We start from the raw sequence: 16516 nt of genomic DNA on the forward strand, positions 1-16516 counted from the left end.
AATCGTGCGTAAGCGTGAGTTTTTAAAAGTAGTTCGTGCGTGAATACTGGTTTTCATTTCGTGAATGTGCGTGAGTGGGATTGGCTACCACACGTATTGGGCGTGAGCGTGCGTGAATAAACATTTTGCTTCGTGAATGTGCGTGAGTGTGAGTAAAATTTCAGACGCGCACACCTTTAATTTCGATGCACAAGTAAATATCTAACGTCAAAGTACGCTTATCGCCATTAATACCACCCGCAATAGTCAAATTGTTATTTTTCTGTTGAACTAGTGCTATAGAGATTGTGGGGCCATCATATGTGGGAGCCAGCTCTTGCCCCGCCGAACTAGCTCGATTTAGTTTAAAGGTGACACACACTGTGGGTTCACTCATTTTTGGCTATTGTTTGATGTGGATGGCGATTTCGATCTTGATAGCTTACTTCGTGCCTTACATTCTCGAGCAAGATGTCTGGGCTTATCACAGTTATAAAATTTCATTCTGGATTTATTTGCATCCTTTTTTATTTCCGACATAGCCTGCTTAACAGCTTCTTTTACTGATTCAATCACGGATTTTGATTCATCTTGCTGGGTCTCCACTCTGCGTACCTTATGCATTTGAGGTCGTGCCAGCAATCTCGCAGTCTCTTGTGCAAGTAGCCTTTTGTGACGCATATGTTGCACATTTTATATCTTTATTTCCAGGTCGGCCCTTTTTTTCTCCAGGTGTAGAAGTTTCTCGTCGTGAACCACAATTTTCTCATCGACGGAAAAAAACTTTCATATCCAATTCTCCATGCTTTCAGAAATTCCTTGAAGTTTTTCATTGAGAATTCTAGAATTTTCGTCGAATTTTTCTTCCAATTTTTAGTTTAGTTATTTCACTTCCGACACCAATTGTTACGTTTTTATATTGAGGTGTGTTCAATAACCCGATAGTAAAAGCACAGTTCTTTTCAAATAACGACGATCTACATTTTAATCGCTTAACTGGTAGGTTTCACTTATCTGCTCTACGATGTGTACTGTATGCATTCCCAATAAACACATGATGAGCGTTTTTCAAATGCAACAACTTTTCAGTTTGATGGTAAATATAATTTTCAACATAAATTCAACTTGACTTGAAATAGCTCATCTTCAATACATCTTCAAATTGTTTGCGAATTACTTCCAATTTGCCAAAATGTTGACGAAGTCTTTGAAAAGGTGTTGAAGATAATATGAGAAAACTTTGACAAAACACTACCCTAAAATGCAACGAAAAAACCATGTGGTTTTCAATACTTATTTGTGCAATGAAGTTCGTGGTCAATTGCAAGAAATAAAAAAAAATGGAAAATTTTAGACAAATAACCAAATAGTTTATAAAAATAGGTAAGTGAAAATAAGAAATGAAATAAAACTTTAAGGAAGTTACTAAATGTATATCTCTTTGCAGAAAACTAAAATTATGGATTCTACGTTTTTGAAAACATTAAAAAGCTGACCGATGAAAAAATGGTGGACAATTAACTGGAACTGCTTCAAATAGTTTATAATAATTGGTACGCCAATATGAAAAATTAAATCAACACTTTAGAGAAGTCACTAAATTTAAATCTCTTTGCAGAAAACTAAAATCTTTGGACGCTACATTCTTGCAAACATTAAGAAGCTGACCAATGAAAAATGAGTGGCTTATCGACAAGAAAAAGTTTCCAGAAACATTACAAGTGCAACCAATTAAAATTGTTAAAAACAACAAATTGTTGAAATCAACAACTTCTGGATGAAAATGTGCATCACATCGTCAGTTTAATTCATATGCTATTATCAGTTTAAAATTGATATTTTGTGAATTCCTTCTGCTGGAAATCAATTCTAACACGCGGTCCAGTACGTTCCTAATTTCAAATTGCCCGCAGGTTAATAAATTTTAATGCTTTTTTATGACACCAAAAAGAAGGAAATCGAATTATCAATCGCAAAAGTGTATACTAATAATGTTTAAGATATTTAAAGTTTTGTTGTTTTTTTTGGTTCTTATTTGTTGATATGTTTAATAAGATTATTATTTATCAATTGGTATTGTAGTGTATTATGTAGTGTAGTGTATTATTATATATTTTATTTTGATGAAAATGAATAAATTATACAAAATTCATAGAATTTTGGCTATGACTTTCAATTTGAAGTGGGGATATCATTTATACAAATTTAGGTTTAAAAGTGTTTGCAACGATGTTAATTTTGAATTTGACTCGCATCGAAAATTGTTTGACAAATTATTGAGTAGCGATGCATTTCAATTTGAGGATAACACTTGAGATATTATTGCTAATGTGTTGAATTTCACTGTTGAGGGTAATGTCTGTTTTTTGTTGAAAACGCGATTTTCTCAACAATTTCTCAACTTCAATATTTCCCTAATCCTTTAAAAAAAGGTTTGAAAAATTGTTGAAATTTAGCATTTTTCAAACGTTTGTGTTTATTGGGGTTTTAGCTTACAACTGACTTGACGGCTCCCTCCGCCAAGGATTTATATACCATAGGTTGGTTAGGTGGCAGCCCCATGTAACATGGCTCACTTAGACTATTCAGTCCATTGTGATACCACATTGGTGAACTTCTCTCTTATCACTGAGTACTGCCCGATTCCATGTTAAGCTCAATGACAAGGGACCTCCTTTTTATAGCCGAGTCCGAACGGCGTTCCACATTCCAGTGAAACCACTTAGAGAAGCTTTGAAACCCTCAGAAATGTCACCAGCATTACTGAGGTGGGATAATCCACCGCTGAAAAACTTTTTGGTGTTCGGTCGTAGCAGGAATCGAACCCACGACCTTGTGTGTGCAAGGCGGGCATGCTAACCATTGCACCACGGTGGCTCCCATTTATATACCATGATATTACGATTTCGAAAATTCTGGATAGTCTGGCCTACAACCATCTCGATTAAATCGCACATATTTATCGGCTTATGCTCATAGTCTTGGCTACAACCGTCTAGAACATTCTACTAGTAGCTGGCAGATGTCGCATATCAGATTCATAGACTTGCCTACAACTATCTAGAACAATCACTTGGTCGCTTATGTCGCTCATAGTTTTGCCTATCAAGTATCTCGTAATTTAACTGCGTATGGTTATGCTCATATTACTACATCAATAAATGAAGATAACTTTACAATGAGCGATTGAGAAAGATGTTTAGGAAAGTCCTAGAAAATAAAGATGATTCTAACAAGGATGACGTAATTCTATCGTTACAATTTGAAATTTTAAATTAACGGAAATTAATTTAAATACACTTAAATCTAGAAATATCACATCCTTAACAATATTAAACGGATTAAAATAATATATTTTTTTGGAAATATAAAATTAATTTCTTTTCATATTATTACAATTTTAATGCAAGCTAATTGGACATGAAATAGGTATTATTAAGCTGTTGAAATGAAAATGCCAAATACGCATTTTATGCGCTTTACAGACTATCAGTTATTCCGGACGACAGTGCTCGCGTCGAACATATCCCTTATATTGTGCACATCATAAGTTAAGTCCGAAGGCATAATCGATACTGCTGCATGTTTAAGGGATCGATAACACATTTACCGGTTATTTAGTCATCGCCGACAAGTCGTATCGATCCGACACACTATAAGATTCTTTACAAACACCGACATTCCGTCCGGAATAACTGATAGTCTGTAAAGAGCATAACAAGCCTGACTATACATATGTTTCAGTGTCGGCCAATCCACATTTCCTTAGTCTCTAGTAAGATCTGGCTGGGCGAGATGATTCAATTTGGGTCTTATATGATAATTTTTTATAAAAATTACATACGAGAATCATTTCTCCCAAGTTGAACCATTTTTCACCATCACAGTGCATCATCTTCTCATATAGCTACAATCACTTAATCTTTTCGATTTCAAATTGTTACTAATTACTGCAACAACAAATCTAAACCTATGTTTAGAGGCATTGGTGAATTTACCTGATTGGTGAACGATTACACAATGTCTTCCCAGCAAAAATATGGAAGTTCTTCTAAAGGAACAACTTTAAAAGCATTTCCAAAAATGTCCTCCCAAAGATGTTCTATAGTATAACTACAGACGAAGTTCTTTATGTAATTTTTTATATCTCGACTTTTTCATATGTTTAATGGGTATTTTTAACTTTTTTTGTTTAAAATAAGTTAAACACTGAATAAGAATTAATAAAATAGTACAAATTATTAAAATTTTGTCAAAGTGTGGTTCATTGTTGGGTTCAATGAACTGCCTGAATTTATTCTGATAATTGGTTGATAGTTTTGCTGCAAGTAGAGGATGCTGATGAGGAATGTAGTAATTCCGAAACGTGCGTCCAACCAACCATCTTGCAGTCTATAGGGCTTTGCCCAAATAAATTTGACAAAACATTCTTTTCCTCTGTTGGTTAAGTTACACTTGTAGTTTAGTCAATGTATGGTTTTAAGCTGAAATAAAAAAAAAAAAAACAAAAAACAACAACAATGCTTAAAGAACAAAACCAACAATAACAAAACAAAACGAATGGATAAATTATTTATTTAGAAAATATCACAAAATTTTTTAATTCACATAAAACAGTGTGTTCAAAGTTTCTTTGAACCCGTTTTGAAACACTGTGCGTAGCGGCACAAATAATTTTAAATTTTTTTTAAATTTTTAAATTTTTTTGGTGAATTTGGACAAAACCGTAACAACGGTTTTTTAAAAACTACATTTTGTCCAACAATAAAATTTACAGTTTTCACGACACAAAGCAGTCCCTAGCGACACAACAAAATCTTCAACAGATCTACAAAGCGACACAACACACCTGCAGAAAGTAGCAGACGCCATTTGTTTGTACACACATATACATACACACAAATTTACAAAGCTTCAAAGTGAGTACCAATTTTTTGATTTTTTTGTTGGATTTTGGTATACAGTTTTTTTTGCTGAGCTCATAGTTGGGAGCTTGTTGTTGCAAAGACACTGTATAACCCGTAAAAAAAATTGGAATTTGTGATATGCTCATGACACAGAACTTTGGACACATGTGTTATTACGGAATTTGCGAAAAAATTCTGGAAGAAGAATAATTTTGGAAAAAAGCGGCTACACTAAAAGAATTTTTTTTCTCATCAATTCTAGTTGGAAAAAATTACAAACATTTTAAAAATTTTAATTTTGCTCGAAATTTGAATTTATTTTGTTTTTTTCAATCATAAAAAAAATCAAATTGAGAAACTCGTAAAAATGTAGAATTTTTTATCAAATCTATTTTCGATTTTTTGGAATTTGGAAAAATTTAAGTGGAAATTTTATCATTATATTTCCCGTACACTGTAAAAAAGAGACCCAGGAAACAACTTTACACTCCAGTCAACCTGTGATAATTTCAAGATTTTTTGAAGAAAACAATTTTTTGATTTTTTATATTTTGTATTTTTTATAAACCTTTATTTCAAAACCAATCTATCTATAACACGACCCTCTGACCCACAAAAAGGTAGGAGATAGTTGGTTTTTGAAATTTTTGACACATTTTTTAACAATTTTATTTTCAGCTCATTTTTTTTCTTTTAACTTGTATTGCAAAATTGCTAAAAGTCAAATATTCTTGAGCATCGTGCTTTAAACAAAATATTGATTTTCTGTTTTTTTTTTTTTGATTTTTTGCGTTTTGGGGAATTTTTTCATTAAACTTTTTTTCGAGATTTTTTAGGGAAATTCGTTGGAACATTTGTTGTAAACGTAAATTTTGAGGATTTTTTTTGTTTTTACATCATTTGGCCCATTTTGTCTACTGACTCAATTTTTTTGTTAAATTTGACTCTTTTTAAATTTTTCTTGATTATAAAATATTTTTGACACTACAAATTTTGTCCCGTTTGAAAGGATATTTTGATTTTGAAATAGTTAATTGTAGAAAATTCGTGCTTTTTCTGAATAAAACTAGTTTTTGGATCCTTTCGCGATTTTTAATATATTTTAGTTTTTTGACCGGTGCAAAAAAGTTTAAAATACGTTATGGATAGAACCTTGAAAGAAAAATTTGCCAATTGTTTAAATGATCTCGTGGATGTTGAGAGCGTTTTATCTGTTAAGGCGGCCACCGAAGATTTACACGCGTTGGAAGCGGCTCGAGTGGAGCTAAATACGTTATGGGACCAAGTTAGGCGGGCTTATGTGAATTGTCGAGATAGGTTTCCAGTTGAGGGAGAGACTCTTATAGATAAGGATAAGCTTCGTGGTCATTATAAAAACGGTATGGACGTCTATAAGACAGGTTTAAGTACGATCAACACACAGATCTTGGCGCGGCAGGAACGGGAGAATCAGGAAAAATTAGCTAGGGAATCATTAATGACACAAAATCTGGCAGTAGACCCAAATTCGACCCCAAATTTACGATTACCACCATGCGACACCGACATTTTTAAGGGCGGGTATAGCGAATGGCCTACATTCAGAGATTTATTCGCTGCAATTTACATAAATAACCCAAGATTGAGTAAAGTCGAGAAATTATTCCATTTAACCCAAAAAACATCGGGAGAAGCGCGAGAAATTATAACGAATGTACCCTTAACTAATGAGGGTTTCGACATCGCATGGAGAAATTTAGAAAATAGATACGAAAATAAACGGATGCAAGTTAACGAACAGCTTAGGATTCTCTTTAATTTGCCTACAGTATCAGTTGAAAACGCGTCAACGATACAAAAATTACAACGCACGATTAACACTTGTACACAAACTTTGGAAACTTTACTAGTAGACACGGGAGAATGGGACCCAATATTAGTATACCTTGTTTCAACAAAATTACCTCGTACATTCTTGGAAGAATTTGAGAACAGTTTAGACGATTGTTCGACACTTCCAAGTTGGCAGAAATTAGACGATTTTCTGTCACACAAGTTTAAAACTTTGGAATCGGTGGGGAATATTAAAATTCGAAACATAATCAATCAAGATCGGATAATGATAGAAGGGGGAATCGCGTTAATAGTTTTCATACAAATGTCACTCAGAGACATAATCCTTCGGGTTCAAGACTCAATATAAATTCACAAGCCAACTATAATTCGAAAAATATTAATAATCCTAGTCGCAAACAAAATGAAAGCGTTTGTCCAATTTGTCGGACAAATCATTTGTTGCGAAACTGTCCCAAATTTTTGGAAAAGTCACCCAATGACAGAATACAAATAACAAAACAAAATCATCTTTGCTACAATTGTTTATTGGCCGATCATGGAGTTCGGGAATGCAAAAGTCGTTATAGTTGTAGGGAATGTAATCAGCGACACCACAGTCTGTTACATAAGGGCAATGTTGGCTCTGCCCCTACAAACACAACATACACACGAGACGCAGCACAATCTGGTGCAAGTGCTGTTGCTCTCAACACTTTAGTTCATCAAGTACGAGACGGAGCACAACCTAGCACAAGTGCTGCCGCTCTCAACACATTTGTTAATCAGGTTCAAGGTGGAGCACAATCTAGTGCAAGTGCTGCCACTTGTTCCACTCTAGTTCAATCATCGATTTCATCTAGTATACAGTCCACTTCTACTAACGAAACGCCTAGAATAACGACTCTCACGTTGCAAGAAGATAGACCCACTCCACGACCCGAAACTACACTTTTGTTTACCGCAATCGTTCAAATCGAATCAAAGGGACAGAGATATGACGCCAGGGCAATCATTGATCCTGGGTCACAATCAACATTTATTTCTGAAAAAATCAAAAACAAATTACAACTTCCTACAGTTAGGAATTTAGTTCACGTCACAGGTTTGAGTGACACAGTTGCTGAGACATCTACAAAGGCTTGTGTTTTTAATCTTTGTTCACGCATAGACCCTACTTTTGAATTAGAGGTTTGGGCACCCGTGTTAAAGACCCTTCCGTCTAATTTACCAGCGCATACTCTTGATCGAACATTGTTTGATGAGTTCCGGCATCTTAGATTAGCCGATCCGCAGTTCTTTGATAGTCGACCCGTTGATATGCTCATCGGGCTTGATATAGGACCGTTCATATACACTCATGATGTTCCTATGAAATCTTTTGGTTCAATATTGGCACAAGACACTGTATTTGGATGGATAGTTGGTGGACCCATTCAACAGAATATTGGGACAAATACGAAATTTGCTTTTCATGCTGCCTCATCTTTGGAAAAAATAATCACACGTTTTTGGGAGGTGGAAGAAACCCCAAAAAAGATTTTGAGGTCAGCTGAAGATATTTATTGTGAAACAAATTACAAGTCTACGACAAAACGTAATGAAGCGGGAAGATACATAGTGACTCTACCATTCAAAAGTTGCGCAGAAATTGGTGCATCTCGAAACATCGCACTTGCACAATTTCACAGAATGGAGAAGAAATTGGCCAGGACCCCTGATATAAAGGCGGAATACGACGCTGCTATTAGGGAATATCTTCAATTGGGACACATGCGGAAAGTTGATCCACAAAATATTTACAAGACCCCTCATTACTATTTACCGCACCACGCAGTTATTAAACCAGATAGAACGACCACCAAACTTAGAGTGGTATTTAATGCATCAAGCCCTACTTCAAATAAAAAGAGTCTTAACGATATTTTACATACAGGGCCTATTCTTCAACAGGATTTGGTGTTACAAATTTGAAAATGGCGTTTTTTCAAATACGTTTTCAACGCCGATGTCACAAAAATGTATCGGCAGATATTAATAGACCCAAATCAAGCTTCGTTTCAAAGAATACTTTTCCGATTCTCCGAAAATGATCCAGTGGAAGATTTTGAATTGTTAACCGTAACTTTTGGCGTAAATTGCGCACCGTTTTTGGCAATAAGAACCCTGCTTCAATTAGCTGAAGATGTACAAGACTCATACCCTTTGGGCTCGAAAATAATCAAAGAAAATTTATACGTTGATGATGTATTAGCGGGTGGACACACGATTGAAGACACCATCGCCGCTAGAAAACAATTAACATCTGTTTTAGACTCTGCTGGTTTCGAGTTGAGGAAATGGACCTCTAACGACCCACGTCTATTAAATGATCTACATCCTGATTTATTGTTGCCTGTCAATTGGTTAGATCTTTCGGAAGGATCGTCAACCAAGACCCTTGGCATTCGGTGGAATGTAGCGACCGATTCTTTCTCATTTAAAGCGCCAAATGTTGAAGAAAGAGAACTTTTCACTAAACGCGAAGTTTTATCGACAATTGCTAAATTTTTCGACCCTTGTGGCTGGCTTGCTCCGATCATTATAGTTGCCAAATTAGTGATGCAGCAAGTCTGGTTAGATAAAATAGGGTGGGATGACACATTAAGACCCGTAACTACTATGAATTGGAGAAATTTTGTGAAAAATAGCCCGACTATTAATACTATATCTATACCAAGATGGATTCGATTCTCACCCTCAAGCGCGGTCGAAATACACGGTATCTGTGACGCGTCGGAAAGCGCGTACGCTGCAACGCTTTATATTCGAGTAGAAATCGGAAACCAAATAGAGACTTTTCTTTTAGCAGCCAGAACTCGTGTGGCTCCAATAAAGAAAATTTCTTTACCGAGATTAGAGTTATGCGGAGCGGTTATGTTATCAAAGTTAGCTAACGCAATTATTCCAAATCTACAAATAACGCAATTTACGACACATTTCTGGACTGACTCCACCATAGTTTTAGCGTGGCTTCGTAAACCGCCGTGTTCTTGGAACACTTTTGTTGGAAATCGGGTTTCCGAAATTTTAGAAAGCGTCGGTAATGAAAACTGGAATCACGTGGACTCTGAATCGAACCCAGCCGATATCGCGAGTCGTGGTTGTTCACCATATGAGTTAAAAGAACATCATTTGTGGTGGACGGGGCCGGAATGGTTGAAATTGCCCAGAGATCGGTGGCCCAAAACTCAACTCAACGCAGATACGAATCTTGAAGCTAAACAAGTTAAAGTTTTCGCGACAACTGTTTTCGAAGACCCTTTGACCCGTTTCTCGTCTTTATCACGCGCTTATCGAGTGCTATCGTATGTAATGCGTTTTTTGCGGAATACAGGTTCAAATCGGTCTCGGATTGCGTCGGAGGATATATCCTCCTCTGAACTCAATGATATAAAAACTCGTCTAGTCATCGTTACCCAAAAACATTATTTTGCTGAAGAATATTTAGCTTTGACCCAAAAGAAGCGACTCTCGCCAAGCAGAAGTATTTTATCGTTTAACCCATTTATCGACTCAAAAGGAGTGCTTAGATCAAACGGTCGTTTAGTTCAATCTCCGGCTCTTACATATAGCGAACGCCATCCTATCTTAATTCCATACGACTCTCGGTTTGCTCTTTTATTTGTAGAATTTGTTCATAAGGTCACAATGCACGGTGGCAATCAACTAATGGTTCGTGTCATTCGATCGGAATTTTGGATTTTTCGTGTGAAACAATTAGTAAAAAAGGTTATTCACAATTGTAGGATATGTTCTATACATCGACACCGGACCCAAACTCAAATTATGGCATCCCTGCCACCAGAACGCACTATGTTATCTAGACCCTTTCAAAATACGGGGGTAGATTTTGCTGGACCCTTTGGGATAAAAAGTTTGACTGCTCGAGCTTGTCTTATTACAAAGGGTTATGTCTGTATATTTGTTTGTTTTTCGACTCGCGCAATCCACTTAGAAGCTACTAGTGATTTGTCGACCCAATCTTTCATAGCCGCTTTAGATCGTTTTATAGGCAGACGAGGGTGTCCAGAAAAAATATTCTCGGATAATGGGAAAAACTTTATAGGTGCCGCGGAACTTATTAAAAAAGATAGGATCGCTTTTATGAAATCAATACAAGACACTACTGTTCAAAGACACGCGCATCAAAATTTAGAATGGAAGTTTAATCCTCCAGGGGCTTCCCATATGGGAGGTCTGTGGGAGGCGGGAGTTAAATCGTTCAAGACCCACCTTCGGAAAACAATGCCAAAAATGAATTTTACGTTTGACGAATTATCAACTATTTTAGCCCGCATAGAGGTTTGTCTTAATTCACGTCCGATTAGTCCAACTAGTGATGACCCTTCAGACTTAGAGCCTTTGACCCCAGGACATTTTCTGATAGGTTCTCCATTATTGACCCCAGCAGAATCCGATATTTCTGAAGGGAATGTGACATTAATCAATCGGTGGACACGATTAAAAGTTATTTCTCAGAATTTTTGTCAAAGATGGAAATCGGAATATTTGAATGAATTACATCGTAGATACAAATAAAAATACCCACAACAAAACCTTACAGTCGATGATTTAGTTATTATAAAAGATGATCACTTACCTTCAAATGAATGGAAACTAGGGAGGGTTGTCAAAACCTACGAAGGCGCTGAAAAAAATATTCGAGTGGTAGACATTAGAACCGCTAGCGGTATGCTCAGCCGACCCATAACGAAAATAGTAAAATTGTTTTCGGACTGACTAGCATATCACAAATTCATCAAAAAACACGGTACTCACAAAACTTTTGTTACATAAATGGCCGGAGTATTACCAGTTCGCGACCCATCACCGAATGGACCCTCTCGCCCCAATCGTAGACACCGACCTGCACACTGGCAGTACGCATGTGGTCTATGCCAGGACGACCATCCAATAAGATCGTGCGCTTTCTTCCACCGACAGACCCCATATCAGCGGTATGAAACTGTGGAGCGCCGCAGCTACTGCCGTAACTGCCTGGCGCGCAGTCATCTGGCTCCGGACTGCCCAGTCCTCACTGCGTGTCGGGAATGCAACCTCCGTCACCACACGATGTTGCATGGGGCTCCTCAGCTGCGAGAAACCTTTGGACGTTATACGCCAGCGCCGGTAGAGCGTTTTTTATTCCGACAGCCCAGGTGGATATGATGGCTGAGGAGTCTGAGGACTGGGCCAGTGTGAGGGTTCTTTTATGCCAAGCTGCCACCCATACCAGAGTCGCTGCATCGACCGTCACCCGGCTTCGAATTCCAACAAGGGAAAAGGATGGACGTACGTTTGCCACAATTAGATTACGCGCACGACACTATGGAAGTCGTCTGGTATACAAACTCAGAGCATTGGTGACGCCCATACTCCGACCCCATCCTTGATGACCCTGCCTCAAACATGGAGACTCATGAGCTTGCCGACATCGATCCAAGGGGCAATGAGTCAATTGAGGTCGAAGTGGGCGCAAGTGCTTATGCCTACTTGCGGCGAGATGGCGTCGTACAGACGGGGCTTGGGAGAGTTTTTGCCCAACTCACCGATTGGGGCTATGTTTTCGTGGGACCAGTCAGTAGTCCAACCGAGGTCAGCAACCAGTAAGGTAAGGTAAACTACACTCTTTCGCGGGGGGCAGAATGTTCAAAGTTTCTTTGAACTCGTTTTGAAATACTGTGCGTAGATGCACAAATAATTTTTAATCGTCGTGTCCTTTTGTTTTTCTATTTGTTTACCTGGAAAGTTGACCTTTGATCGATGCTTGTAGTTTTGTCGCTAAGCTTTGCATCGGCTACTAAGCATCACTCAAGAGGGCAACAGGCCAGTCTTGAACCGACAATCAACACGCGCACGCACAATCGACCCCCCCGCGATAAGTAACAAGTGTAGTGAATTATTAGTCATTGTGAAAATAAAATAAACTTTGAAATAGAACAAACATTTAAGTGAACACTTAAAAACAAAAGTTAATTTACAGGTAAACATAAAGACATTTAGTGAACAGTGACACGAACAACCCATCATCCCATTACCCATCAAGTACAAGTGAGAGACACAAACAAAACCCTCATCAATAACAAGAACAAAATCACAACACCAAACATTCATTGTAAATAAAACTTTAAAATTTCGACTTAAATCTATATTGCACGAAAAGTTATATCTAAATTACACTTATAATTTCTAATTACAACTATATTGCACAATTCCATTGTACATTGCCTGTAAAGTAAAAGTAACCCCTAATTACACCCTTTCCTACATATAAATGAAAATTGAATTCTCTTTGTAAATATTTTTTAAACCTCTAACCTCTAATCTAAGACCTAATTGCTAATTTAAAACTTAAATCTAATAATAAATTATGAATTAAAATGAGAATTACATTAAAAATACACTACAAAAAACACTAAAACAATTGAAAATAAATATTCCTGAATTTCATATTAAAAACTAAAATTTCTTCAAGTGTTGTAATTTCGAAAGGCAAATTAGTTTCACTTTCCAGCTTTTCATTAGTTCAACCCCGAACACAGTGAATTCGGATTATACCTTAAGAAGATATGCAAATTCGGTGCAAAAGCTGTTGAAATGGTGGACATACGTCCTATGACAAGCCCATGTTAAATTCATCGCTTCTGCCCCAATTTTGCACCACTTCCGGATCCAAAAAGAACATTTTCACTGCTTTTTTTGGTGACGCTTTTTTGATGGGTTGTTTCTAGTCAACAACAACTACTGTGATAACTATTTGAAACTGGTTTCTAGGACACAACAACAATTCTAATGACAACATTTTATGTTAGGACCAGTATTAATAATTCATTTTAAAGAAAATAATCTTTTTCAATTGTTGATTTGGTCATTTCCCCACAACAAACAAAAAATTATCACCGAAAAATTTTCAATTAAACACTTAATTGAATTTGTAGGGTCGCTTGTAGCACTGGCATTCATGATGTTACACTTTCATGTAATTCGAATTTTTTTTTACACCCTCCACCATAGGATGGGGGTATATTAACTTTGTCATTCCGTTTGTAACACATCGAAATATTGCTCTAAGACCCCATAAAGTATATATATTCTGGGTCGTGGTGAAATTCTGAGTCGATCTGAGCAAGTCCGTGCGTCCGTCCGTCTGTTGAAATCACGCTAACTTCCGAACGAAACAAGCTATCGACTTGAAACTTGGCACAAGTAGTTGTTTTTGATGTAGGTCGGATGGTATTGCAAATGGGCCATATCGGTCCACTTTTACGTATAGCCCCCATATAGACGGACCCCCAAATTTGGCTTTCAGACCCTCTAAGAGAAGCACATTTCACCCGATCCGGCTGAAATTTGGTACATGGTGTTAGTATATGGTCTCTAACAACCATGCAAAAATTGGTCCACATCGGTCTATAATTATATATAGCCCCCATATAAACCGATCCCCAGATTTGGCTTGCGGAGCCTATAAGAGAAGCAAATTTCATCCGATCCGGCTGAAATTTGGTACATGGTGTTGGTATATGGCCTCTAACAACCATGCAAAACTTGATCCACATCGGTCCATAATTATATATAGCCCCCATATAAACCGATCCCCAGATTTGACCTCCGGAGCCTCGTGGAAGAGCAAAATTCAACCGATTCGGTTGAAATTTGATATGTGGTGTTAATATATGGCCTCAAACACCCATGCAAAAATTGGTCGAAATCGGTCCATAATTATATATAGCCCCCATATAAACCGATCCACAGATTTGACCTCCGAAGCCCCTTGGAAGAGCAAAATTCATCCGATTCGGTTGAAATGTGGTACGTGAATTTAGTACATGATATTTAACAACCATGCCAAAAGTGGTCCATATCAGTCTATAATCATATATAGCCCCAATATAAACCGATCCCGAGATTTGGTTTTGGAGCCACTTGGAGGAGCAAATTTCATCCGAGTCAGTTGAAATTTGGTACATTGTGCTAGTATATGGCCGTTAACAACCATGCCTAACTAGGTCCATATCGGTCTATAGTTATATATAGCCCTCAGATAAATAGTTCCCTAATCACACAAAAATTGGTCTATATCAAGTTCATAATTGTATATAGCCCACATATAAGCGACCCCATGTATTACCTATACATACCTTTTTTGTCTAATAAAGGGTGATTCTTTTGAGGTTAGGATTTTCATGCATTAGTATTTGACAGATCACGTGGGATTTCAGACATGGTGTCAAAGAGAAAGATGCTCAGTATGCTTTGACATTTCATCATGAATAGACTTACTAACGAGCAACGCTTGCAAATCATTGAATTTTATTACCAAAATCAGTGGCAGAAAATCCGCTTTTTTATCGACAAATTTTGTTCAGCGATGAGGCTCATTTCTGGTTGAATGGCTACGTAAATAAGCAAAATTGCCGCATTTGGAGTGAAGAGCAACCAGAAGCCGTTCAAGAACTGCCCATGCATCCCGAAAAATGCACAGTTTGGTGTGGTTTGTACGCTGGTGGAATCATTGGACCGTATTTTTTCAAAGATGCTGTTGGACGCAACGTTACGGTGAATGGCGATCGCTATCGTTCGATGCTAACAAACTTTTTGTTGCCAAAAATGGAAGAACTGAACTTGGTTGACATGTGGTTTCAACAAGATGGCGCTACATGCCACACAGCTCGCGATTCTATGGCCATTTTGAGGGAAAACTTCGGAGAACAATTCATCTCAAGAAATGGACCGGTAAGTTGGCCACCAAGATCATGCGATTTGACGCCTTTAGACTATTTTTTGTGGGGCTACGTCAAGTCTAAAGTCTACAGAAATAAGCCAGCAACTATTCCAGCTTTGGAAGACAACATTTCCGAAGAAATTCGGGCTATTCCGGCCGAAATGCTCGAAAAAGTTGCCCAAAATTGGACTTTCCGAATGGACCACCTAAGACGCAGCCGCGGTCAACATTTAAATGAAATTATCTTCAAAAAGTAAATGTCATGGACCAATCTAACGTTTCAAATAAAGAACCGATGAGATTTTGCAAATTTTATGCGTTTTTTAAAAAAAAAAAGTTATCAAGCTCTTAACAAATCACCCTTTATATACCACGTATGGACTAACTCACAATTTAGAAAACGATTTTAAGAAGTTGTAAGATACCACAACCCAATTAATTCGATTGTGGATGACAGTCTTTCGTAGAAGTTTCTACGCAATCCATGGTGGAGGGTACATAAGATTCGGCCTGGCCGAACTTACGGCCGTGTATACTTGTTTAGTTCTACTATTGTTTTTTGTTATGATTTCATAAGACGGAAATTGAATGAAACGTAAACTGGAATAAAACGTCATGCTTAGTCTACAATGAAGTAGAGGTAAGTTGAATGCAGGGATACAAAATAGGATAGAATTAAACTAAGTGAATCTTAGGGAAATTAAAATAAAATGAAATAGAAAGTGGAATAAAATAGAATCATACAATTTATTTTTGCCAGGATTCGAACCTGGACGTTTGTATCCATAGCCGAAGGTGTTGTCCACTGGGCTATCGAAAGCTTGAAGGACGACTTGACTATTTTCATAGTGATTCCCTCTATTGACAACGCTAGAATTGCTAGCTTGATTTATTGATCGCGTTTTTTGGATATGTTTTTCTTTTTTTTTGGGTTTGTGGGTGTTCATGCCATTTTCGAAATAGCAGGAATTTTCCAACATTTTTTGGAAAAATCCAGCCTACTAACGCTGGCTTTCCATTTCGTTCTCTTTCTATAAATAGGAGTTCTTTT

The 16516-nt window shown here is 37.2% G+C and overlaps 3 protein-coding genes across 13 annotated transcripts in view; all 3 read left to right on the plus strand.

The window, feature by feature from the left end:
* LOC142221528 (synaptic vesicle glycoprotein 2B-like) overlaps positions 1-16516 on the plus strand; it is a 935546-nt gene that overhangs the window by 151304 nt on the left and 767726 nt on the right. The window lies entirely within an intron of this gene.
* Positions 6028-8672, plus strand: LOC142230049 (uncharacterized). The gene is made up of 3 exons (XM_075300665.1): positions 6028-6920; positions 6977-8205; positions 8251-8672. Exons 1-3 carry the CDS (start codon positions 6028-6030, stop codon positions 8670-8672), a joined length of 2544 nt encoding a protein of 847 aa, XP_075156780.1.
* Positions 8718-10564, plus strand: LOC142230051 (uncharacterized). Its single transcript, XM_075300679.1, has 3 exons — positions 8718-10224; positions 10369-10412; positions 10487-10564. The coding sequence occupies exons 1-3, from the start codon at positions 8718-8720 to the stop codon at positions 10562-10564; spliced, it is 1629 nt and encodes a 542-aa protein (XP_075156794.1).

This window comes from Haematobia irritans, chromosome 1, assembly GCF_050003625.1.
Source record: "Haematobia irritans isolate KBUSLIRL chromosome 1, ASM5000362v1, whole genome shotgun sequence".
Lineage (NCBI taxonomy): Eukaryota > Metazoa > Arthropoda > Insecta > Diptera > Muscidae > Haematobia > Haematobia irritans.